Consider the following 24,226-nt stretch of genomic DNA (forward strand, 5'->3'; position numbering starts at 1 on the left):
GAAAGGGGAGGAGCCAAGAGGGAGTGGGGGTGTCGGGCCCGTCTTTCCCCTGCCGTGTCCCCTTTTCTCAGCTCGGCGCAGACGCCATGTTGGCTTGAAAGGAAGATGACGAGCGTTGGCTGCAGGAGGAGTAGCGGCGGTGGCGGGCGGCGAAGAGAAACGGGACGCGGCTCCCGTTGAGGGAGGGAGCAAGAAAACCCCAGTTTCTCTCTTTCCTCCCTGACGTCTTGTTTTCCGTCTGTCTCCTCTCCGCCGTCCCTCCCCCAAATTCCACTCAAGAGAGGCGAGGAAAGGGCAAGGAGCGCCGCCGCGCCAGCTGTGAGGGGGGCTTCGCTAACTGCCGGCTGCTGCTGAGGGAGCCCCTGGAGGAAGGGGAGCAAGAGGCGGAGAAGGAGCGGGCGGTGGCGGCGGCGGCGGCGATGAGAGCGGAGACCTGAGGAAGCCGAGGCGGAGGGGGCGGTGAGCGCGGCTGCCGCGGCGAGAGGCCACTGCAGTTTAAATCCCCCCTTGAGCTGCTGCTGCTGCTGCAGTTTGAGGGGGGAAGGGTGTCATTTCTTTTGTGCGGCCCCCGTTTCCCCTCCAGCTTCTTCGTCTTCATCTTCTTAGGCTAAACATCATCAATATATATATATTTAAAAACAACAACCTTGGAAGGACTTGTCAGGGGGCGAGAAGGACCCCACTTCCTAGCACTTCACCCGTTGTCTGCATCACTATCTTTACTTTGTGAGGTCTACTGGAAGGAGGGGGGGGACACAAAACAACCCCCCTCCCTGCCCCACAGATAACTTCGACCCCAGAGAAAGACCGGTTTACTTCTCAGCTTGAGTGCCTGTCGCTGCTGCTTCTTATTTTAATGAGGTGACTCGGACGCAGAAGTATCCTCTGAATCATCTTCGTCATTCATAATTGGTCTAGGCTGGAGAGGAAGAGAGAGAAAAAAGCCTGTACACAATTCATGCCCTTGTACATTTCTGCCGGATCTACCTGACACCACTGGTGTTATTGCTGCTACTGACAAGGATCTGCTGCCATCTGTGGTTTCCCTGGACTTTCCTCTCCGGTCAAGTCTTTAACACCAGTTCCTCTTGGATTTTTATCCTCCCTTTCCATCTACTGTTTTTTTTTTTAAACAGCGTTGAAACAGCTGGAGGAAAAGAAACCTTAGAACTTAAAATAGACACACACCAAAGATTGTTTAGCTGGAAGACCTTTTTGCTGTCTGGCTTTTAAACATTTTTGATTCTCTGTCTTTGGAAACCACCAGGGTACAATCAAGATGTCCAGCAGTGTTCCATCTGATATGGTAAGTTCTTTTATCAGAAATTTAGCCAGAAACTGATTTCAGAGAGTTAGCTCTGTTTGTTTGTGCTGAAGGAGGGGAAAAAACTATTAAGAAGTCTTACAGCACCTTAAAGTTTAAAATGTTTGCTATGGCATAACCTTCCTGGGAGAGTCTACTTCCTTGTAGCAAGATTGACCTAGAAGGAGAACCACCTCCGCCCCCCTCTGTTGGTGTATTTGAGTTCATTGTTTCTTGTTTCATTTTGTTGTTATACTTCCTGTCACCTGAGATTTTAGAGAGCAAAAGAAACAGAATAGCTGTTTTTCAGTTCTTGGTTCCATACTTAAAGCTGGTTCCTTACAATTTTCTTCCTTTTTTTTCATCCTTTTTATCACTTAGCTCTAGTGAAAGCATGTTTAATATGTTTAAACCCCAACACATTTCTTTTTTCTTTATTTCTTTTTTTTTGTAATATCTTGGGAGACAACAGGTCTTCATATTTTCTGACAGAGAACATACTGTTCTTGTTCCAGTCTCTCTTTTGGTTGATATTGAACATCTCATGTTAGTAAATAAATAAATAAAATAAATAGTAAAGCTTCATAGCTATGTTCTGGACAGATTTTGTAATCTGTATAAAGGGACTTGAGAGGTTACCATCTATAGATATATTTACAGACATACAAGTATTGGTATGTAAATTATATCTAAAGTCTGATGTAGTTAGCTTGATTTCTATGTATCAAATAGAAACATGTTTTCTTTTTTATATATAAGGTTAGAGGACATGATACTTTCTTGCAAGTTCTGTTTGAAGAAAAAAATCTCTGTTTCTGGTGTTATTCAGGTGCTATTCATGCTTTGTATTTGTGTTTGAGCTTTCAAGACGACTTCACTTTTAGCATGAAATGTTTTTTATGGCTGTGCATAACAGGAAATCAGTAATTTGTGACAAAGGCATTAGTATAATAATAGCTGTCCATCAGATGCTTAAATAGTGTTATTCAAAGCTTGTAACTTGACAAAACAGTGGAAAACACTGATGAACAATAGAAAGCATAGTGTCAATTCTAGCCTTTTTCATTATTACTGTCATGAGGTTTTGACATCTTTTTACCTCTGGTATTATGTCACACTTAACATCTGTACAGCCTTGAAAAATTATGACATTGTGTGTGCTTTTTTATGCCTTCTGCAAAGATACACACTAAGCTATCATTAAAAGCTTTGAGCATTGTCCTGTCAAGATAAAGTACCTTTCATATTGCAGCCCTTTACAGTGTGTGGTACTAATATTCAACTGAGATTAGGGAACTGGGTAAGATGTACAAATACTGCTTGGGAAGCCTTATTAATTTTAGTGAGAAAGTTAATCACAATCTTTTCCCTACTAATGTATCAACTTAAATGTCCCTTTTTAAGGCTATATTTTCATAATGAGATGTTAACTGTCTTTAGTATACTATAGTAATCCTAGTAGACTAGAATTCTAGCTCTGAACCTCAGGATGGTTTATGCATTGAATTGTTACCTAGTTTGGCCACTAGACTTGAATTACAAGTTGCCTGTGTAAATGTGCTGAACTTCCTGGTTTTGAATAGATTTTCCTCTTTTTGTGGCAGTTGCATTGAAATTTAGAGGTTTAGTTACAACTGTACACACACCTATGTTTAGAGATACCAGTATATTCACTAAGACATCTGGACTATAAAGTATAGGGAGAATTATTTTGAAATGTTCTGGGGAACATATTTTACCTCTGGTAAATCTTTAAAAACATTTCTAATTTATAGGAAAAAACCCATTCTTCTTCCAAAAAAAGTGACATATTGAAAATAAGATTAGATGCCATTAAATGTTCTTAAATCAATTACTTCTAAGATCAGTGTTTTTGTTAACTTCATTTTATGAATGGTTGGAACACAAGAACAAATCCAGTTTTAGGTCCAACTACAGTAGAGTGATTGAAATGAGTAGATCTTGTTAGACTAGTATAAGTCCCATGGATTTTGGTTGAGAATAAATTGAATTTAGCCCACAGGACATACACTTGCCTGATTTACTTCCTGGCAAAAGAAGTATTATAACCAGAGGTCATCATATTCAAAGAGTTACTCTTGTATAACACCTTATTTCTTGCATCATACAAAGAAGTCTTACTGAGACTATATGTATTGCAAAGCTACAACTAAAGTTGTTTTATATGGGCTTTAAGGACTGTGTAGGAAAACTGGTTGTGGTGCTGGAGGAGACTCTTGAGAGTCACCTGGAGACTGCAAAGAGAATAAACCTATCCATTTTGAAGGAAATCAACCCTGAGTGCTCACTGGAAGGACAGATCCTGAAGCTGAGGCTCCAGTACTTTGGCCATCTCATGAGAAAAGAAGACTCCCTGGAAAAGACCCTGATGTTAGGAAAGTGTGAAGGCAAGAGGAGAAGGGGACAACAGAGGACGAGATGGATGGACAGTGTCATTGAAGCTACCAACATGAATTTGACCCAACTCCAGGAGGCAGTGGAAGACAGGAGGGCCTGGCATGCTCTGGTCCATGGGGTCACGAAGAGTCGGACACAACTTAGCGACTAAACAACAAAGGAAAACTGAACACATGTTTATACATATCTGGCAAAATCCAAAGGGAAAAACACAAAAACTTATTCATGGATGTGAAATATAGCAGAATAAGCTATACTCTCAGCCTTTTGGCTAGGACCTGTTCTCTGTTTTCATCTACCTCATTGTATGGTATATCGAAATATTCTCTAATAAAAGTTAATCTGTGCTTATCACTTTAACATGGTTAAGATACTAAACAGGTAGTAATAGAACTGATCATAAAAGCAACAAATAAAATCTTAACTACCTGTTGAAAGAGAAAGATCTTAGTTCCATTGAAAGTATGTAATGAGACTCCAGACATTTCATTGACTGCACCTATTGCAGGTGGCTTCCCTGTTAATACCTGTCACCTCATTGTGTGACATTTAGAGAGGCACCTCCAAAATCAGTCTGGACAGTGAGTCAGGAAGGTAGAGAAAAACATCCAGTAGGTAAAGGTAAACTGTTCCTGGCCTATTGGACATTGTTGCAGGATGCTGAGTAAGTTCAGTTAAACAATTGGCAGTGACTAATGTTACATGCTTCTTCTAAACTATCCCATTTAGCATGAAATTGTAATGTATGCCTGCATAATTCTGTTTAAAAATAAATGGGATATTTTTTCAGTATGTTGAAAGTTTTATTTTCAATCACTTTTGACTGCCTCCTTCATCTGCAGTGTTTTATCCAGTTAAATAGTTCAAAACATTAATTCTAAAGGGATCCCAAAGTAATCTTCATCATTTAGAATTCATAATTTAATATATCATGGTTGCAGCAAATTTAATTCCACCGATCAGGTTTGTTGTATATTGTTGGTACAGTGGTGCCTCGCATAGTGACGATAATCGGTCTCTATGCGATATTAAAAAGCCCATAGGAATGCATTGAAACCCCTTCAATGCGTTCCTATGGGATTCAGACTCCCCTTTAAGCGAAAATCATCCATACGGCAGCCATTTTCGCTGCCCGGTAAGCGAGGAATCTATCCCAGAAAACAGCGGGAGGCCATTTTTTTACCCAGTGGCCATTTTTGAACCGCCAATCAGCTGTTTAAAAATCATCGGTTTGCGATGATCGGTAAGCGAAACTGTACTGATCATCGCAAAGCAATTTTTCCCCATTTAAAACATTGCGATCGCAAAAAGTTCGTCGATATGCGATTTTGTCATTAAACGGGGCACCCATTAAGCGAGGCGCAACTGTATAGCAAAGAATGTAGTTAAAAACTGTGGCCTAACATCTGTGTTGTTTGCACATAGGTGTTAAAAGATAGCTGTGTTTTCCTAGTACAGTATAGAGATCAGAAGTGATGGTAACATGGTTTCCAATCTTTTTTCTTAATTAATGTTGATATGTATTATTAAAACCAGTTTGAGCATTGCTGGCCCCAACATTGGCAAGTACCAGCAGCCACTGGATTCCCTGTCAATAAATCAATTGGCTGCAGGTTATGAGTATGATCAATAACAGTCTTTATTAACACAGTCAACAGCAGAAACAAGAGTTGAAATGTTAACTCCCTCCATTATGTTCTTGAGGGAACTGAGTTCATCTCCCAAGTATTTTTTGGAGAGGAAACCCAGTTAATCTCATTGGGGGGCCTGACAATCCTGGCACCACGAAATGGGAGAGAAGAATAAGTTTTGGCCCCAACTAAAGTCCTCTCAAGGATGGATACAACCTGCTGAGAGGTATCTGGCTGGGCTTACTTGCTCTTCCTGGAGTCTTCTGTGTCTCTTATGTTGGCAGTTGTGCTGCCAGCACCACAGCTGGATAGGAGTGGGCACTGCTCCTCTTACTGGCCTGTGTGAATACCGAGGCTACAGAGACCAGGATCTCCCTAAAGGTTCCTGGATTAGGGCCCCTTGACCAAGTCCTATTCCTCTGCCAGCTGGGCAGGTTCAGAGACTTATTCATAGGACTTCAGTTACCAGCTACTTTCCACCACCTCAAAGGTGAAAAACAGGGAGTCCCACACCTCCATTGCTTCCCCCACATCTCCTTTTCCTTCAAGGTTTCTGTGCCTTCTTTCAGATCTCCCAAAGGCTTCCAATCCTCTCCCCTTATTCCTGCCACCACTTCCTCTTTACTCCTCCACAAGTGCTTTGTATCAGCTGGCTCTTACACAGACAGTTGTTCTCCCTTCCCCTTGCCAGAAGCTAGAAGTTCTCCTGGGTTCCCCCAGGGCTGCAGGATGAGGGTGGACAGCCTGTATGGAGTGCTGGTGCCAACTCCTCGCAGTTATTCTGGGATGTGTATGCTGTATTTGTCATATTGGGTTTAACCTCTCTACCCCCACTTAAACCACAGGAGTACATACGTTGAAGTCTCATCTACTGTCATAATAGTAGCCCATGCTGCAGTATTTAAGGTTCTATCAATCTTAGTTGTGTTATCACCTCCATAGAGAAATGAGATGAAAATATTAGCAGCTAAGTTGGTGCTCTTCTCCACCATTACTAATAATGTGTCTGGAAGCAGAAAGGAAAAAGAGGCATATGTCCTGTATGGGAAAATTTGGCATCATATTGCATGAATATAGCTGTCAATTTAAGGTGCTATCTAATGGATTCATGGATGCTTGGAAGCGTGAACTTAAGCAGTATTTGATGCAAAAGTAATTGGAATGTAAACATCTGAAAAGGAAGAAAAAAAGTGTTGTCCCAACAATTTTGTTTATTTTATTTTATATTAGTTATTTTATAAAGTGCTAAAGTCTTCTACTGTGGTATTTTCTCTTAAACAAATTGGTTTATTAATGGAGAAGATTTGAAGTAATAAGCGATTTGAAATAATGTTAACAGTGGTTATTTGAGCTTTAGAAGAGCTTTAAGAAACCAAAGGATTTTTGCCACTGCTCTTTTTAAGAGATCATCTGCATTTGTCTGAGATAAAAATACCTCTGGTGGTATAAGTCTAGACCTTTGATTTTAGGGGGGAGTTGAAGAAATTCTATAATGTCCAGCTTTGTTAAATCCATTTTCAAATGGAAACTATAATGTAGTCACAGCTATGAGGTTTCTGTTTTTACTCCAGCTGTTTAGTGATGCTGAGCAGAGCTTTTTGAAAATATGGCCAGAATCTTCAGAGTACTTGTATATTGTCAAATGTACCTAACGCTAATGATTTTTTCAGTAATCATATTATGTATGTGTAATAGAAAGAGATAAAATTTATCTGAAATCAAGAAAAGCCCTGTTAGCCCAAAATAACAACAACAATAATTGGAAGCTGCCAAGTTTTTCCAACATATGGCAACCGTTTTCAGGGTTTCCCGGGTGTAGAGTACTCAGACGTCATTTACCATTCCCTTCTTCTGGGGACGTTCTGAGACCATATAGCTTGCCACACAGACTGGTTCTTCTCCTACAAGATATGGTGTGGAATCTAACTTTAGATCCCTGGCTACACAGCCAAGTGCTCTGACTTAATGGACCATTCAAATACATCTAATGTAGCATTTAATTTCCCACACTGGTTATACAGTGGAAACACAGATTTTGGCCACAAAGCCATTACCTGCTCTTGCCTATTCAGAACTACTAGTCACCAGCATACTGCCACAGATGTGTACATTTAGTTTAGTCATCATGATCAATAGTTGCTGATAGACCAATCCTTCTCAAAGGTGTCATCCTCTTTTATACAGTGGGCCCTCGACTTACGAACTTAATCCATTCTGGGAGGACGTTCGTACCCCGGAAAGTTCGTAAGTTGACCTACCATTTCCATTGAAATACATGGGAACGGAATTAATCCATTCCAGCATTTCAAAAAATACAAAAATAAAAATAAAAAGAGCAAGTCCCGCGTTGGGACTGCCAAAAAAAAAAAAAAAAAAAAACCACAGAAACATAACCCCCACCTTCCAAAACCCACACAGAAAAGTTTTTTTTTTAAAAAAAGCACTTACCAGTCCGAAGCCTCCCGGTGCTCTGCTGGCTCCGTGCGGCCGGGGGGCGAGCGGCCAGGCGCCCGGTCTGCTCTAGCCTCCCGGCCCTCCGCTGGCTCTGCTCTGGCCAGGGGCGAGCGGCCAGGTGCCTGGCCTGCTCTAGCTGCCCGGCGCTTCGCTGGCCCTGCTGCCTTTGGAGCTTTCAAAGGGCTTCCTCCGGTGTCAGTGAAAACCCTTTGAAACCTGTGAAGGCACCGATCGCAGCGGCGAGGACCCCGAGGGAGGTCTCCCATGGTGGCGTGCAAGCCCTGGGAGACCTCCCTGGGGGTCCCTGCTGCCACGATGGGCGGCTTCGGAGCTTTCTGAAGCCAAAAAAGGCAGGGAGAAAGCACGGGAAATTCGAACTTCCTGTGCTTTGTCCCTGCCTTTTTGGCTTTGGAAGCAAACCGGCCGGCCGGGGAGAAATCGGCTCCCTCCTTCCTCCCAATGGTGAGTCCCCTTCGCGCCGGCTGAGCTCAGCCCAGTGCGAAGAGGACTCGGCATCGGGTGAAAGGAGGGAGCCGATTTCCCCCCGGCTGGCTTGCTTGCTTTTCCAAACAAGAAGCAGGCCAGCCGGCTGGGGAGAAATCGGCTCCCTCCTTCCACCCGACAGTGAGTCCCCTTCACACCGGCTGAGCTCAGCCCAGCGCGAAGAGGACTCAGCATCGGGTGAAAGGAGGGAGCCGATTGCTCCCCGGCCGGCCGGCCGGCTTGCTTCTGAAGCCAAAAAGGCAGGGAGAAAGCGCAGGAAGTTCGAACTTCCCGCGCTTTCCCCCTGCTTTTTTGGCTTCCGGGTTTTCAGTTCCAAAGCTCCAAAGGCAGGGAGGAAGGGCAGGAAATTCGAATTTCCCGCCCTTTCTCCCTGCCTTTTGGGTTCGTAACCCGATCTGCATTTGCAAGTAGGGTTTACTACTTTCGATGAGATCGGGTTCGTAAACCGAAATGTTCGTAACTACGGCCGTTCGTAAGTCGAGGGCCCACTGTACTCATCAAAGCTAGTGACATATAATGGCAGTAAATGCCATCATATAATTTGCTATTAGTCTGCAAAGTACTTCCTATTGCCTCTTCTAATTATCTTGCCTTTCCAATTGATCAAGTGCCTTCCGAGTTCCAATAGGAGATAATGTCTTTATCTCTTTCCGTGCTGTATATAAATTTGATAATGTCTTGGTGTCTGTGTGTATGCATGCATCTCTGATGAAGTATCAAACATCTAAAAAAATCTGGGCTTCAAGAATTAAATACCTGCCCCAAGTAAATTTGTGTGCCTTGGTTGGTTCTTTCCTATTTTGCGTTGATGGTTGGTTGATGGCATGATAGAATTCTCTGTACTACACAGTGGGTTGTGAACTACACTGAAGTCCTATTGTAACCGCTATTTTTGAAAGCTGTCTCAATGTCGTATACAAATGTTAAACAACCATATTTTGCTGGGCAATTCAGAACATGACATCTTTAAAGTTGGTTTTAGCTACCTTTCTGCTGCTGCATTTATATTCATTTAAATGTGTTTGTTTGTAATTTTTAAATTTGTGCCACTAATGCTGTAAGTTACCTTGATTACAGTTGATATAGAAAAGCAAGGTGAGAATTAGATATGCTGTCAGTTTGTTTCTGACCATTCAGGTGCCAAACCTAAGCTTTAGCATTCTAAATGCTCTGATCCAGGATACCTTTCCATGTTAATTAAGATAATCTGAATAAATCCTTCTACTGCAATCTGCTGTCAGACTGGCCTCTCTTCAGACATAGAGCTTATTCTTGTGCAGTATCTCTTGCCAACATGGGCAATCAAGATTCCTTAATTGGATTTTTTTTTAAATTTAGGGAGCACTTGCAAAGGTTTCTGAAGTTTAGAAGTTTTTAACATAGTATATTACAATTCCAGTGTGTACTTGGTTTTGTAGAACTATAATTTATTTTATTTTAATCTGGCTTGAAGACCTTGTTAGTAGTAAAGCAGGATACAGTTCATCCAACATCCATTTTAATTCCACTGAATCCTACTGCTTGTCCCAAAATTAATACAGTGGTGCCTCGATTTACGAACGTCCCGACACATGACCATTTCGAGCTATGACCAACTCTGGCTGCAAAATTTTGCTTCGACTTGCGGCCAGAGCTTCCATCACGAACACAAAAAGGCAGGGAAAAAAGACAGGAAATTCAAATTGCTAACTGTTGTTGGCAAAGAGACTGCTTCTTTGTAGCTCTTTCGCCCCAGCAGTTCGAGAGATTGTGATTGGAGGAGGCTGCCTGGTAAGGTAAGGTGCTGTTTTCTGCTTTTAAAAAACTGTTCTGGGTGTTTTTGCAGCATGGATTTGTGCTGGGGGGTTTATGTTTCTGTGCTGTGATGGGTCCTGAGGGGTTTTGCTTTTGAGTTCCCCCCCTTCCGATGGGTCTTGGGGGGGGGGTTGGTTGCTTTTTGGAGTTTTTTTCCTATTCCTGATGGATCTTGGGGGGATTATTTGTTTTTTGGTTTCCCCCATTTCCAATGGGTTGGGGGGGTTGGTTGCTTTTTGGAGTGTTTTTCCCCATTTCTGATGAGTCTTGGGGGTTGTTTTTTGTTTTCCCCCCATTTTTGATCGGTCTTGGGTTTGGTTGCTTTTGGGTTTTCCCCCCGATTTCTGATGGGTCTTGCATGCTTGCCTTGCTTTTTGCTTTGTTTTCTTTGAATTTCTGATGTGCTCCATTTGTTTTCTTTGCATTTCCGAAGTGCTCCCTTTGGTTTCTTTGCATTTCTGTTGTGCTCCCTTTGCTTTTTCCTTTGTTTCCTTTGCATTTCCAATGGATCTTGCACGTTTGATTGCTTTTCTGCCCCCTTCGGTAGGAAGGGATTAATCATGTTTCTGATGGGTCATGTAGTGATTTTGTTGTTATTTTTTTTTCTTCAGCTGGAACAGATTAATCGCATTCCCATTCATTCCTACAGGAATGCATGCTTCAACTTATGACCATTGCAAGTTATGTCCATCTTCTGGAACGGATTATGGTCATAAGTTTAGCCATCACTGTAGTGACTCTCTCTCCTGAAGCTGAAGGGCCTGGATGCACAGGTTGTAATCTCATCTCTCCTTGCTGTTGAAGGGCATGGCCCATGAAGGGAGAGAAGAATAATGGAGATGAACAACTGGCTCCACAGATGGTGCCACCAGGAACAATTTGGCTTCTTGGACCACAGTTGGCTATTTCACAAAGATTGTCTTTTGGCAGAGGATGGGGTGCACCTAACAGCTGTTGACAGTAATGTTTTTGCTAAGAGGCTCACAAATCTGATCAGGAGAACTTTAAACTGAGTTCAGCAGGGGGGAGGGGGGAGAGAATAGTTTTCAGGGCAGAAATTCAGCAAGTGCTGGCAAGAAAAGCCCAGCAGGGCAGGTAGTACTAGAGAACAAGGGAAGAAAAACACACATGGTCCTGAATGTCTCTACACTAATGCACAGAACATGGGAAATAAACAAGAAGAACTAGAATTCTTAATACAGCAAAATAAATATGATAAAATAGGTATCACTGAAATCTGGTGGGATGAAACTCATGACTGGTATGTAGTTATTGGGGGGTATAAACTATTCCAGAGCGATAGACATAGCAAGAAAGGAGGAGGAATAGCTTTATATGTCAAGGATGTTTATAATTGTGAAGAGATCGAGGAATTAAATCCAGGAAGCCAGGTTGAGAGCATCTGGGTAAGAATTAAGGGGGAGACAAACAAGAGGGATGTCATTGTGGGAGTATACAACAGACCCCCAAGCCAGCCAGAGGAGTTGGATGAAGCCTTCCTGGAGCAGATGGCCACACATTCAAAAGGGAGAGATCCAGTAGTACTGTAATGGGAAATTTCAACTATCCCAATATATGTTTGCAGTCAAACTCTGCCAAGAACGTAAGGTCCAGCAAATTCCTCACTTGCCTTGCAGACAATTTCATGGTCCAGAAGGTGGAAGAGACAACAAGGCTATCAGCTATTTTAGATCTGATATTAACCAACAGGGATGACCTTGTTAATGGGGTCAAAGTGGTGGAATGCTTAAGTGGGAGTGACCACGCTCTCCTGGAATTTGTACAGTGGGAAGAGGAAGCCAACTGCAGCCAGACATGCATTCTAGACTTTAAGAAGGCCAATTTCAGTAAACTTAGGGAATTACTGGCTGTAATTCCATGGACAAAGATACTGAAAGAGAAGGGAGTTCAGGATGGATGGGAATTTTTTTAAAAGGGAGATACTAAAGGCACAATCTAAAACTGTTCCAATAAGAAGGAAAAATGGGAGATGTGTAAGGAAACCAGTATGTTTCACTAAAGAACTTTCAACTGAACTAAGTGTTTTTAAAAAATGTACAAGAAATGGAAAAATGTGGAAAACACCGAAGAGGAATACAAGCAAATAGCTAGTATATGTAGGGAGAAGGTAAGAAAAGCAAAAGTGCAGAATGAATTCAGGCTTGCCAGGCAGATTAAAAACAATAAAAAGGGCATTTTAGTTGTGCCCGCAGCAAAAGAAAAAACAAGGAAATGATAGGTTTGTTGCATGGAGGCCAACTCCTAACAGAGGACAGGAAAAAGGCTGAACTTTTCAACACCTTCTTTGCCTTAGTTTTTTCCAAAAAGTAAAATACTGCTCAACTTGAGGGGCGAAGAGCAAGTGATGTAGTGGGGGAAATGCAGCACAGAATAGGTAGATAAGTAGCACATGGATACCTGGCTACTCTAAATGAATTCAAGTCTCCAGGGCCAGACAAATTATATCCAAGAATATTAAAAGAACTGGCAGAAGTAATTTCAGAACTATTGGCAATAATATTTGAGAATTGTTGGAGAACAGGAGAAGTCCCTACAGACTGGAGGAGGGCAAATGTTGTCCCTATCTTCAAAACGGGGAAAAAAGAAGACCCAAATACTTATCACCCAGTCAGCCTGACACCAAATCCCAGAAAAATTCTAGAGCATATCATTAAACAGTTTGTTACTACAGTACTTAGAAAGCAATGCTCTCATCACTAAAAGTCAGCACAGCCTACAATGTATTGCATCTCTTTTTTTAACAAACAGTTAACATACAGTAGTTTCAAATGTAGAAGGCATGGGAGCATTTTCCACAATACTCGTCATCTAGTCATTTAGTCATGTCCGATCCCATGGACCACAGCACACCAGGCCCTCCTGTCTTCCAGTGCCTCCCAGAGTTGGGTCAAATTCATGTTGGTCGCTTCGATGACACTGTCCATCCATCTTGTCCTCTGTCGCCCCCTTCTCCTCCTGCCTTCACAAGAGGGTCTTTTTCAGGGAAAGTACTGGAGACTCAGCTTCAGGATCTGTCCTTCCATATGTATCTTGCTACTTCTTAAAAACAGCTGTCCCCATTCTGTTGTTTGTGGTGTTACAGCACAATATTGTACATCAAAGGCCCTAGAAAATTGGCATGTTTCTGGAAACTGTAATACTGGGATTTTCTGCCCTGATATCTCAACACTTGTAACATGGGTTTGATTACTTAAGTCCCTTGAAACTAATGAACAGCCCTAGTAACAGTTAACTTTATTTTTTTCTCCCAAGGTGCTAAAGAAAAAGATGTTAATTTTTCAATCAGAAATAATTTACCTGTCTAACAACTGGATAATAAAATTCTCTAGAAATGTGTCTCCAGTCTGGTGTGGTTACTGATAAATATGGGGTAAGATAACTTGGTGGTATCCAGCAGCTAAGCACCAATGCACATTCATTTTGAAAGGGGAAATGTATTTCACTCAAAGCGGTATCTTTTGACAGTTTTGTGAGAACAGATTTTTCAAAGATGAGTGCCTGCATGGGGCTGAAAAATGCCATTACTGAAAAGATGTGTTCCTGTGAGTGGATAGCCTTTTCAAAGTTCAGTAGTGCCTCACTGTGTTATTGCTATTTGGAAAAAAAGAAAAAGAAAACCTAACACAGTATTGAAGTTACCAGTTGATTTCCTTTATTTCTGCTTTTAATAAAGGCCTTTCAAAATGGACCAATGGACAAGTCCACGTCACAACACTGTCCAATCATCTCATTCTTTGTCGTCCTGTTCTCCTCTTGCCCTCACAGTTTTCCCACATCAGGGTCTTTTCCAGGGAGTCTTCTCTTTTCATGAGATGGCCAAAGTATTGGAGCCTTGGCTTCAGGATCTGTCCTTCCACTGAGCACTCAGAATGGATAGGTCTGTTCTCCTTGCAGTCCAGAGGATTCTCAAGACTCTCCTCTAGCACCACAGTTCAAAAGCATCAATTTTTTGGCGGTCAGCCTTCTTTATGGTCCAGCTCTCACTTCCATACATTGCTACTGGAAAAACCATAGCATTGACTATGTGGACCTGTCAGCAAGGTGATGTCTCTGCTTTTTAAGATGCTGTCTAGGTTTGTCATCGCTTTCCTCTCAAGAAGCAGGCATCTTTGAAATTTGTGGCCGCTGTCACCATCTGCAGTGATCATGGAGCCCAAAAAGGTAAAATCTGTCACTGCCTCCATGTCGTCCCCTTCTATTTGCCAGGAGGTGATGGGACCAGTGGCCATGATCTTAGTTTTTTTTTGTTGAGTTTCAGACCCTTTTTGGCGCTCTCCTCTTTCACCCTCATTAAGAGGTTCTTTAAGTCCTTCTCAGTTTCTGCCATCAGAGTGGTATCATCTGCATATTTGAGGTTGTTGATATTTCTTCCAGCAATCTTAATTCCGGTTTGGGATTCATCCAGTCCTGCCTTTCACCTGATGTATTCTGCATATAAGTTGAATAAGCAGGGAGACAATATACAGCCTTATCGTAATCCTTTCCCAATTTTGAACCATAGTTTAGTTCCATATCCAGTTGCTTCCCATTCCACATATAGATTTCTCAGGATCTATATATGGTGGTTAGTCACTCCCATTTCTTTAAGAACTTGACATAGCTTGTTGTGGTCCACACAGTCAAAGGCTTTTGCATAGTCAATGAAGCAAAAGTAGATGTTTTTCTGGAACTCTCTGGCTTTCTCCATAATCCAGCACATGTTAGCAATTTGGTCTCAAGTTCCTCTGCCCCTTCGAAATCCAGTTTTTACTTCTGGGAGTTCCCGGTCCACATACTGCTGAAGCCTACCTTGGAGGATTTTGAGCATAACCTTGCTAGCGTGGGAAATAAGTGCAATTGTATGGTAGGAGCATTCTTTGGCACTGCCCTTCTTTGGGATTGGGATGTTGACTTGTCTTTTCCAGTCCTCTGGCCACTGTTGAGTTTTCCAAACTTGCTGGCATATTGAATGTAGCACCTTAACAGCATCATCTTTTAAGATTTTAAATACAGTAGTTCAACTGGAATGCCATCACCTCCACTGGCCTTGTTGTTAGCCAGGCTTTCTAAGGTCCACAATACTAGTCTGGGATTTAAGGCAAACAGCACAGATAAATTAGAGCAGTGGTTCTCCAGGTGTTCTTTGATTGCAGTTCCTAGAAGCCTTCACCACCACAAGTGTTCTTGGACTGGGAGTTGCAGTCCAAGAACACTTGGGTTACCCATGGTTGGGAATCACTGAGCTAAAGCATTTGACTACATAAAAGAAACAGTCACCCTATAGAAGGCAAGCCCTTGAGAGAAACACCCAAAAAACTGGTCAGGCTTATTTCAGCAGGTTAACTTTTTGAAATGTAAAGCCAGGTTCCAATAGGCTTGATCTCTTACTACAATCTTTCATAGTGCCATAAACCTGCAAAATTGTTTTAAGGTACACAGAGATTGCAGGAGAATCATAGAATCACAGAGTTAGAAGAGACCACAAGGGCCATTGAGTCCAATCCCCTGCCACACAGGAACTCCATCAAAGCACTCCCGACCGATGGCCATCCAGCCTCTTCTTAAAAACCTCCAAAGAAGGAGATCCCACCACATTCTGAGGCAGCATATTCCACTATTGACCAGCTCTGACTGTCAGGAAGTTCTTCCTGAGATTCAGGTGTAATCTCTTGTCCTGTAGTTTGAAACCATTGCTTGTTCTAGTGTCTGCTGCTGTGGAAAACAAACTTGTCCCTTCCTCAACATGACATTCCTTCAAATATTTAAACATGGTTATCATGTCCCCTCTTAACTTTCTTTTTGTAAGGCATTCCTAGTTCCTAAACCGCTCCTCATAGGACATGGCTTCTAGACCTTTGACCATTTTGGTTGCCCTCCTCTGGACACTTTCCAGGTTGTCAACATCCTTCCTGAATTGAGGTGCCCAGACTGCTGACTCATGTTCAGTTTGTGGTCTACCAAGACTCTTAGATCACTTTCACAGGTACTGTTGTCTAGCCAGATGTCTTTCATCCTATATCTGTGCAGTTAATTTTTTTTTTTTGCCTAGGTGTAGGACCTTACATTTCTTCCTGTTGAAATTTATTTTGTTAGTTTTGGCCCAGGACTCTAATATGGTCAAGGTCATCTTGAATTTTAATCCTGTCCTCTGGGGAATTAGCAACCCCTCCCAATTTGGTATCATCTGCAAATTTAATCAGTATACTTTCTATTCCTTCATCCAAGTCATTGATAAAGATGTTGAATAGTACCGGGCCCAGAACAGAATCCTAAGGCACCCCACTAGTTATATCTCTACAGGATGAAGAGAAGCCATTGGTGAGCACCCCTTGGGTTTTGTCAGTCAACCAACTATAAATCCACCAAACAGTAGCACTGTCTAGCCTGCATTTTACAAAGGCGTTATGAAATCAAGATATGCTACATTCACAGTGTTCCCTTCATTTATCAAGCCTATAACTCTATCAAAAAAAAGAGATTGGCTTAGTCTGGCATGACATGTTTTTGTCACGCCAGACTAATCTGGCATGACAAAAACCCATCCTTTCCTTCTAAATGTCATTCAGATTGTTTAAGAGTTGGTTTAAAAATACATTGTTACTCCACAATACTTTTATTAATCTTCTAATAAAACCAGTTTAGTGAAATATTTGAAACAATTCTATACTGAGTCAGAGCAGTTGGTCCATTTAGTGTAGTGTTGTATATGCAGGCAATGGCTCCCCAAGGCTTTGAGGAGAGATTTTTCTTGGTTCTGTTAGCTGAAATTCTTTTAAACTGGTAGAAGGGAGAACTGAACCTGAACCTGCACTATGATATTGAACTATAGTTTTATGCAACGTGTAGCTTAATTTTTTTATCTTGTTTTAAAAAGTTATTTTGAAAAAAAATTGCAGTATTGACATTGTCTTCTTACCACAGAAAATAAATGCAGTGAAATTAAAATACAAATATTTCAACATACAGCATATGGAGAATATATGCTCAGTACAGTGTAGTGACTGACATTACTTTTTTTTTAGTAGACTTGAAACAAGATAGAAAATATTTATTCCAACTACTGTATGTCTCAAGTGCTTCAAATATTTTGAAAAACAGGGAAAAAAAGCAGTTCTGAGTGGTTGCTGAAGTCAACTAGTTACAGGAAGGTAAAATGTCTTTTGGTCAATAAATAGAAGGAATATTCCCTTCAAATAGGAATCTAATGCAAATACTTCTGTTGTTCCTAGCATAGGGAAGAAAAGGAGTAATTGCGTGAAGAGGGGGCTTGGTACCCTAGTGCAGCAGTCCCCAACCTTTTTCGGTTCCTCGACCGGCTGGGGAAGGTGGGGCACCACCCGCGCTCGTGCGCATGCATGAACAAGTGCTCCCACTCTCTTGCATGGGTGCATGTGCGCCTGTGTGAACACCACACTGCCATTTGCGCATGTGCACGACATGCATGTCCAAATGGTGGCATGGTGCTCACACGGGCACGCTCGTGCGCATGTGCAAACAGCGACGCTTGTCTGGGTGTGCATGTGCTCGTGCACATGCATAAATGGCAGTGTGGCGCTCACACAGGCATGGTGGAGTGCACGCACAGCCGCAAACAGGCTGTGCGAGGTGTGAGTGCATGTGGGAGGGTAGGAGGTCTTCTCAGCAGTCCAGTCTGGCTCAGGCCACAAACCTGCACCGGGCCGTGGACCGAGGGTTGGGGACCTCTGCCCTAGTGGACTAGATATAGAGCAAAGATCTCATTGGGAGAGGGAGACTCCGCTGTCATATTAGAGGTAAACTTGTGCTGAAGCGGCAGTGGAAGTATAGAGGAAGAACAGATTAGGGCTAGGATGATTCCAAAATTTGTTATGTGTCAGGCATAATTTGAAATTGTTTGCCTAACTAAGGATGAAAATATTCCAAAGTTCACTATATATTAATCTTATGTAAAAATTTTAGCTACTTTAAGTCAGCTGCATTACTGGTTTGGTCAGGCAGAAATGTTATGTTTTTGCTACACTTTGATCCTTACTAAGTCACCTTTTCCAAGCAGAGTTGGACATTAAATCCATGAAAAATTCTTGTCTTTTAATGTTGGGTCAAGTAGAGGTGAAATTAATTTAGAAAGGCAAAATTCTGTGTTTTAAGCATTTAGATATGTTTTGAAAACATTCAGAAATGGATTTACTTGCCAAAAGCAATGAGATGAAACTTTGTTTGTTAAATCTGGGTTAGAGGATAGTTTATTTTTAAAAAGATTTATATTCTAGGTTCATATAATCACAAGGGGAAGATTCTCCCTAGGGTCAGCATGTCAGACATTGTGAAAGTCTAGATCAGCGATGGTGAACCTATGGCATGTGTGCCAGAGTTGGCATGCAGAGCCCTCTCTGCGGGCACGCAAGCCATAAATTGCCAGATTGCTACCCCAGCAGCCAAACCTGAGGAGGCAGGTTCAGCCCTGGTGCTAGCGCCCCGACAGGTGGCGGGCCAGGATCCGAAGCAGCTGGCAGAGGTTGGGCATGATTGGAGGCGGATCTGGAGTGGGGTCTGGAGGCACCTCCATGCCCAGGATTCCCCCTTCTGCTTCCACTGCTGCCACTTCCATTGCCCTCTGCATCCCCCCCCCCAAAAATTTGGGCATTCAGGCTCAAGAAGACTGGTCTAGATGGTCATACTTCATCTTGCCACATTAATTTTATTTGTTTACCAAAATAGAGAGTTTAAGAGATGTGCGAGTCTTCTGTCCCTTACTAATAAGATGGGACAAAGTTCCAGTCCAAACGGAACATCTATTATTAGCTTTCAAACAAAGCCAAAGTTCTATACCATTCTTTGAGGTTGGTATAAGATTGTGGCTTTTACCAAAGCTCTAGTAGCCATACTTTTGTTACTGAAATGAAATGGTGCATTATAGAATTCTTGACCTGTTAAGAATTGTTTTGAGGCTGTTGCATGAACAGGCGAAAAGGTTCTTGCAAATTTACTTAGATGAGTTACCATCATCCAAACTGGGCCATTGTAAAATAAGCAGTTGCTACCATGGCAAAAAGAATTGAGCTTTTTGAATAGCACAGTACAAATGTATTTTGCCTTTCAAATAGCTGGGCTAGTTTGCTTTTAAAACCTTTTTTAGTTGTTTTTGGTTGTTAGCTGTCTAGTTAACTGACTGGGTAAGCTTTTTTGCTTCTCCACAGACTCAGTGAAATTAGTTTGAATTTCCAAGTGAGGTGGATACTAGGTTCTGATTACCCATAGAACTACCTGCCATATCACAAAGAGCAGTTAACTCATTGAAAGCTAAAAGTGTATCCTCATCCTAGCAAGTAGAACACAGTGTCATAGAACTGTAGAACTGAAAAAGCCCCAATAGTCATGAGGTCCAGCTCCTTGCCAAAGGAGAAAATGTAGAGTTTGAGCATCCCTGATAAGTGGCCATCAAACTTACATTTAAAAACTTCCAATGAACGAAGCAGTTTATTCCATTGTTAAGCAGCTCTTAATGTCAAGATGTTCTTCCTAAAATTATCTCTGCAGTAAACACGTTAAGGAGCATCACGTAAGTCATGAGTGTTGACCTTTGGGATACTGTGCTCTGGAGTTGGAATTACTGTATATCATAAGGGTTCTATAAGATTTGAAATGTTTCTAATGACAACAGACATTCTTCATGTGAACCTTGTCACAGCTTTTGCTTCTACATATGGAATATGTATAGAATCTCTGCAGTCTTTATGAGTAGAGACATTTATGCCACTAATGTATTTACATGATTAATAGCAGTCAAATCGATCAAATACTTGGGGATCAATTTTTTCTACAGTGGGAGCTGGCTAACCCACCGCAAGTGCGCTCTATCACTGGCAAGAACTAGTGCTTCGGCTATTGCCCGTTTTTTCTATCTGAAAGGGAACCGATATGTCCCTATGGCTCTAAGAGCTTTCAACGCGAAATCTTGCTCCCAACTCCTATATGGTGTCCCCATATGCATTGAAGCCTTCGATCGCACCATCGAAGGCTTACAATCTGCCTTCCTGAGGAAAATACTCTATGCATATATGCCGCTATATGCATAGAAACAGGATTGCTATTGTTGGAAACCCGTGCTTGGCTTTCGACCTTCAAGTTCTGGCTCCGCCTTTTATTCAACTCCAAACAGAACTCTTTTACCTTTTTGATGTTGACAGATCATCACGCTTCCCAATGGTTGACCACGATTCAGAAGAAAATCATGTCCTTAGGAATTTCCCTGGATACATTCCACCTGTCCTCTAGTCAGGCACTACGTCGATCAATCAAACACAGACTGTTAGACATCCAATTCCAACATCTGACCGAGGCAGCTTGGAAAACTTGTTCCCCTAGTCATTTGGGCCTACCCCTGAAGCCAGGGCTCTTAGCTCCCTATTTCTCCTTTCTAACTGACGCCCACTACAGAAGACCATTTATGCTGGCAAGATTCAACGTACTACCGTCGGCTATTCTACTTGGTAGATACCATAGAGTCTCACTTAATCTCAGACGATGCCCCTGCGATCAAGATGCCATCGAAACAGTTTCTCACGTTCTCTTGGACTGCCCTTTCTACAACAGTTTGCGAGCAAGATTTCTAGAACCATTGCTCTCCAGTTTTCAAGGACGCTCCGATAAGGCCAAGGTTTGCTTTTTAGTCCAGGGGAATATTAACCATGTCACTACCTATGTCGCTCGCTTTTTACATACCGCAATTCAAATCAGAGAGACCATCCCCCAGGCATAGTTGCACCACTCTTCCAACGTAATCTGGTCATGGCTCTATTACTCTCCACAGCTTTTTTATCAATTTAAGCTTTGCATTAAGCATTCCTAATCTACATGATGCAGTGGTCTACAACTACTGTATACCTTGAAACTATGTAATGCTTTATTCTGCCCGCATTGAAGCTTTTTTATCTGCTTCATGCAGGGTATATACCCTCCTCCATCTATCTGAGGACCCCTGCTTGTTGTATGTTTTATGCCAATAAAGGTTATGATGATTATGATGATTAATAGCAATATTGGGTACCTTAGCTATGTGTGGCACCACTAAATGACTGCATCACTTGTTACTCATTCATGCAGTTGGCTATATTCTCATGAATAGCTGCTAAATCCTTAGGAAACACAAGACAATAGGTTTCTTGATAGCTGGTTTATATAACAAATGTAGTCTTCTTTCCTGTAAAAGCACATACTTTCCTTGCAGCTTTGTTAGTATGTGACAGATAATTTTGGGAAGAATAGTCTGTTTTCAACCAAGTGTACACACATTCAGGGCAGCTATTCTTACAAACTGGATGCATGTTGTATCTGTTGAATAATGCTTTTGTAGAAAAGAGCTTAGAATTGTAAGTATAACTACAGTATTATGAGTGTGCTTTGGAATGTCTGAGAAACAGCATGAGTATAAATTTAGATGATCATAGAATTGATCTTATCCTGTGTTAAAGTAGGGGGCTAGGGAGAAATATAGGCCATGGGTTTCTCATTGTGGAAGAGTGTAACTGCATACATTTTGATATGTTCCTAAGTAAAGTGACATTGTCATTATTATATCAGTAATTATATCAGTTTATTATCTATCTATCTATCTATCTATCTATCTATCTATCTATCTATCTATCTGTCTGTCTGTCTGTCTGTCTGTCTGTCTGTCTGTCTGTCTGTCTGTCTGTCTGTCTGTCTGTCTGTCTTCTCTCTTCTCTCTTCTCTCTCTCTTCTCTCTCTCTTCTCTCTCTCTTCTCTCTCTCTCTCTCTCTATCTCTCTCTCTCTCTCTCTATCTCTCTCTCTATCTATCTCTCTATCTATCTATCTCTCTATCTCTCTATCTCTCTCTCTCTCTCTCTCTCTCTCTCTCTCTCTCTCTCTCTCTCTCTCTCTCTCTATCTATCTATCTATCTATCTATCTATCTATCTATCTATCTATCTATCTATCTATCTATCTATCTATCAATCAATCATTTATTTATTGTACTTAGATTGTGCCTTTCTTTTTATAATGAGCCCATGGGGTTGTACATGGCTGTCCTCTTCCCCAGCTTATCCCTGATAACAGCCCACAGAGGGTAGACCACTCTAAGAGACTGTGTCTGGCCCCAGATCATCTTGTGAGTTCTGTGGCCAAGTGGGAATGTGAAGCTAGGTTTCCTGAGTTGTGGCCCCACAGTCTCACCATCACATCATATTGGCTGTTGCAAAGTCCACCATTGGAAAATAACAAATATTTGAAATGTGCTAATTTATTAAACTTTGAAAGAGGATTTTTATGCCCATTTGTATTATACATTACCATAATTCCTTCTTATACCTGTTCAGAACTTGTGCTTGTACTTATTTGCCAAGAACAGTACCACAACCCCACATCTAAGAGAGGCATTGGCCAACTAGGGATAACTCTGAGATATATATAGTAAAGGAAAGAAAAGGAAAGAAAAGAAAAGGGAGGAGGCAGGAAAAAAAGAGAAAGACATTTAATCTCCAAAACATTTCCATAATGATGACATGGAGGGCTGAAAGACTAAGAAAAAAACTGAGAGCAAAGTACAAGAAGAAATAGATTGTAGTGAGTGGAGAAGGAGGAAGGAGTTAGGAAACATGAGATTTCTTTTTCGAAGGTTAAAGAGAGATACTACATTTTTCATGTATAAGATGATATTTTTCTCTAAAATATTTAGATTAAAAATTGAGGGTGGTCTTATACACAGAAGGAGGGCGAGGGATCAAAGCAGAGGGGGAAGGCAGGAATCAAAGTGCTTTAATGATCCCTGCTCTTTCCCCTCCACTTTCTTGCAAAGAAAGTGCTTTCCCCCTCCACTTTCTTCACAAAAAGTGGAGGGGGGAAAGCAGGAATCAAAGTGCTTTGATGATTCTTGCTTTCCCCTTCGACTTTATTCTGAAGAAAGTGGAGGGGAAAAACACTTTCTTTGCAAGAACTTGGAGGGGGAAAGCAGGAATCATTAAAGCACTTTGATTCCTCCTTTCCTCCTCCACTTTCTTGTGAAGAAAGAAATTTGGGGATAGAAAAGGTTTTTTTTTCCTCCTTATACATGGGGGTGTCTTATACACGGAAAAATACGTTACATCTTCTAGAACATGAAAAGGGCTGTTCTGGATCTGATGAAAGGACCATTTGGTTTATCATTTATGTTCACACATCGGCGAGCCAGATGTGTATGGGAAGTCCACACACAGCATGTAAAAACCATAGCACCCTACAGCTTGTGGTCCCCAGCAATTAGCCTGCAGTGGTGTACAGCATCTGTTACTGCTGGTAATATATAGCTGTCATGATTAATAGCTGCTGACAGCTCCATCTTCATGTAAACTTATCTAATCTTCTTTCAGAGCTCTCCAGATTAGTGGCTATCATTGCATTCATGGTAATGAATTCCACAACTGTGTGCCGTATGAACAAAGTGCTTCCTTTTATTTGTTCTGAATCTCCCACCATTCATCCTCAGTGGTTATAATATTATGATGACAGAGGAAGAAAAGCATATCAATTTGTAATCTGCCTAGAGTAGACCTTTGGTCTAGATGGGCAAGATATAAATCAAATCTAATCAATCAATCAACCAACCAACCAATCAACCAATCAATCAATCAGTCCCTATCTACATTCACTTTCTTCTTGCGGGCACTAGTTTGTATGTATTAACAGTGTTAAGAAGTCTTGTGCTTCCAGAACCAAAACTACAGCACCCATGTAGAAAAAAGGTATTTGTAGATTCTAGATAACTGAACTGCACAGTTAACTCACAATCTTTTTTTTTTTTAAAAAAAACTAAACATGGGAGGGAGGTAATAAACAGCTTCTCAATAACTCATTGATATGACTGAATATACTGTTACATTGAGTGAATGAGAAGAAAACGTGAGTGATTGATGGGAAGAGAATGGCTTGACTGGAACAGAAGGACAGTAGAAGTATGTATGTGTGTGCACGCATGTGCATATGTCCTCCAATACTATACATGTATGTGGGTAGAAATGGCTGTTATGGTCCCAGAGATAGAGCTTCTCATAGATGTTGATGAAGAAGCAGTTTAAGAAGGAAGCTGGTGCCACTGTTCTTATAGCACTCCACCTGATTAGTATGTGAGTGGTTTTGTTACATCTGCC

At 41.6% G+C, this 24,226-nt stretch overlaps 1 protein-coding gene across 1 annotated transcript in view; it reads left to right on the forward strand.

Moving 5' to 3' along the window:
- The window catches only part of UBL3 (ubiquitin like 3), a 36,525-nt gene continuing 12,299 nt past the window's right edge, over positions 1-24,226 (forward strand). Inside the window, exon 1 of the mRNA XM_020788567.3 lies at positions 1-1,306. Within this exon, the coding sequence (XP_020644226.1) occupies positions 1,280-1,306 (27 nt within the window). The 5' untranslated portion in view covers positions 1-1,279. The remainder of the gene's footprint in view (positions 1,307-24,226) is intronic.

Source organism: Pogona vitticeps, chromosome 3 (assembly GCF_051106095.1).
Source record: "Pogona vitticeps strain Pit_001003342236 chromosome 3, PviZW2.1, whole genome shotgun sequence".
Classification (NCBI taxonomy): Eukaryota; Metazoa; Chordata; class Lepidosauria; order Squamata; family Agamidae; genus Pogona; species Pogona vitticeps.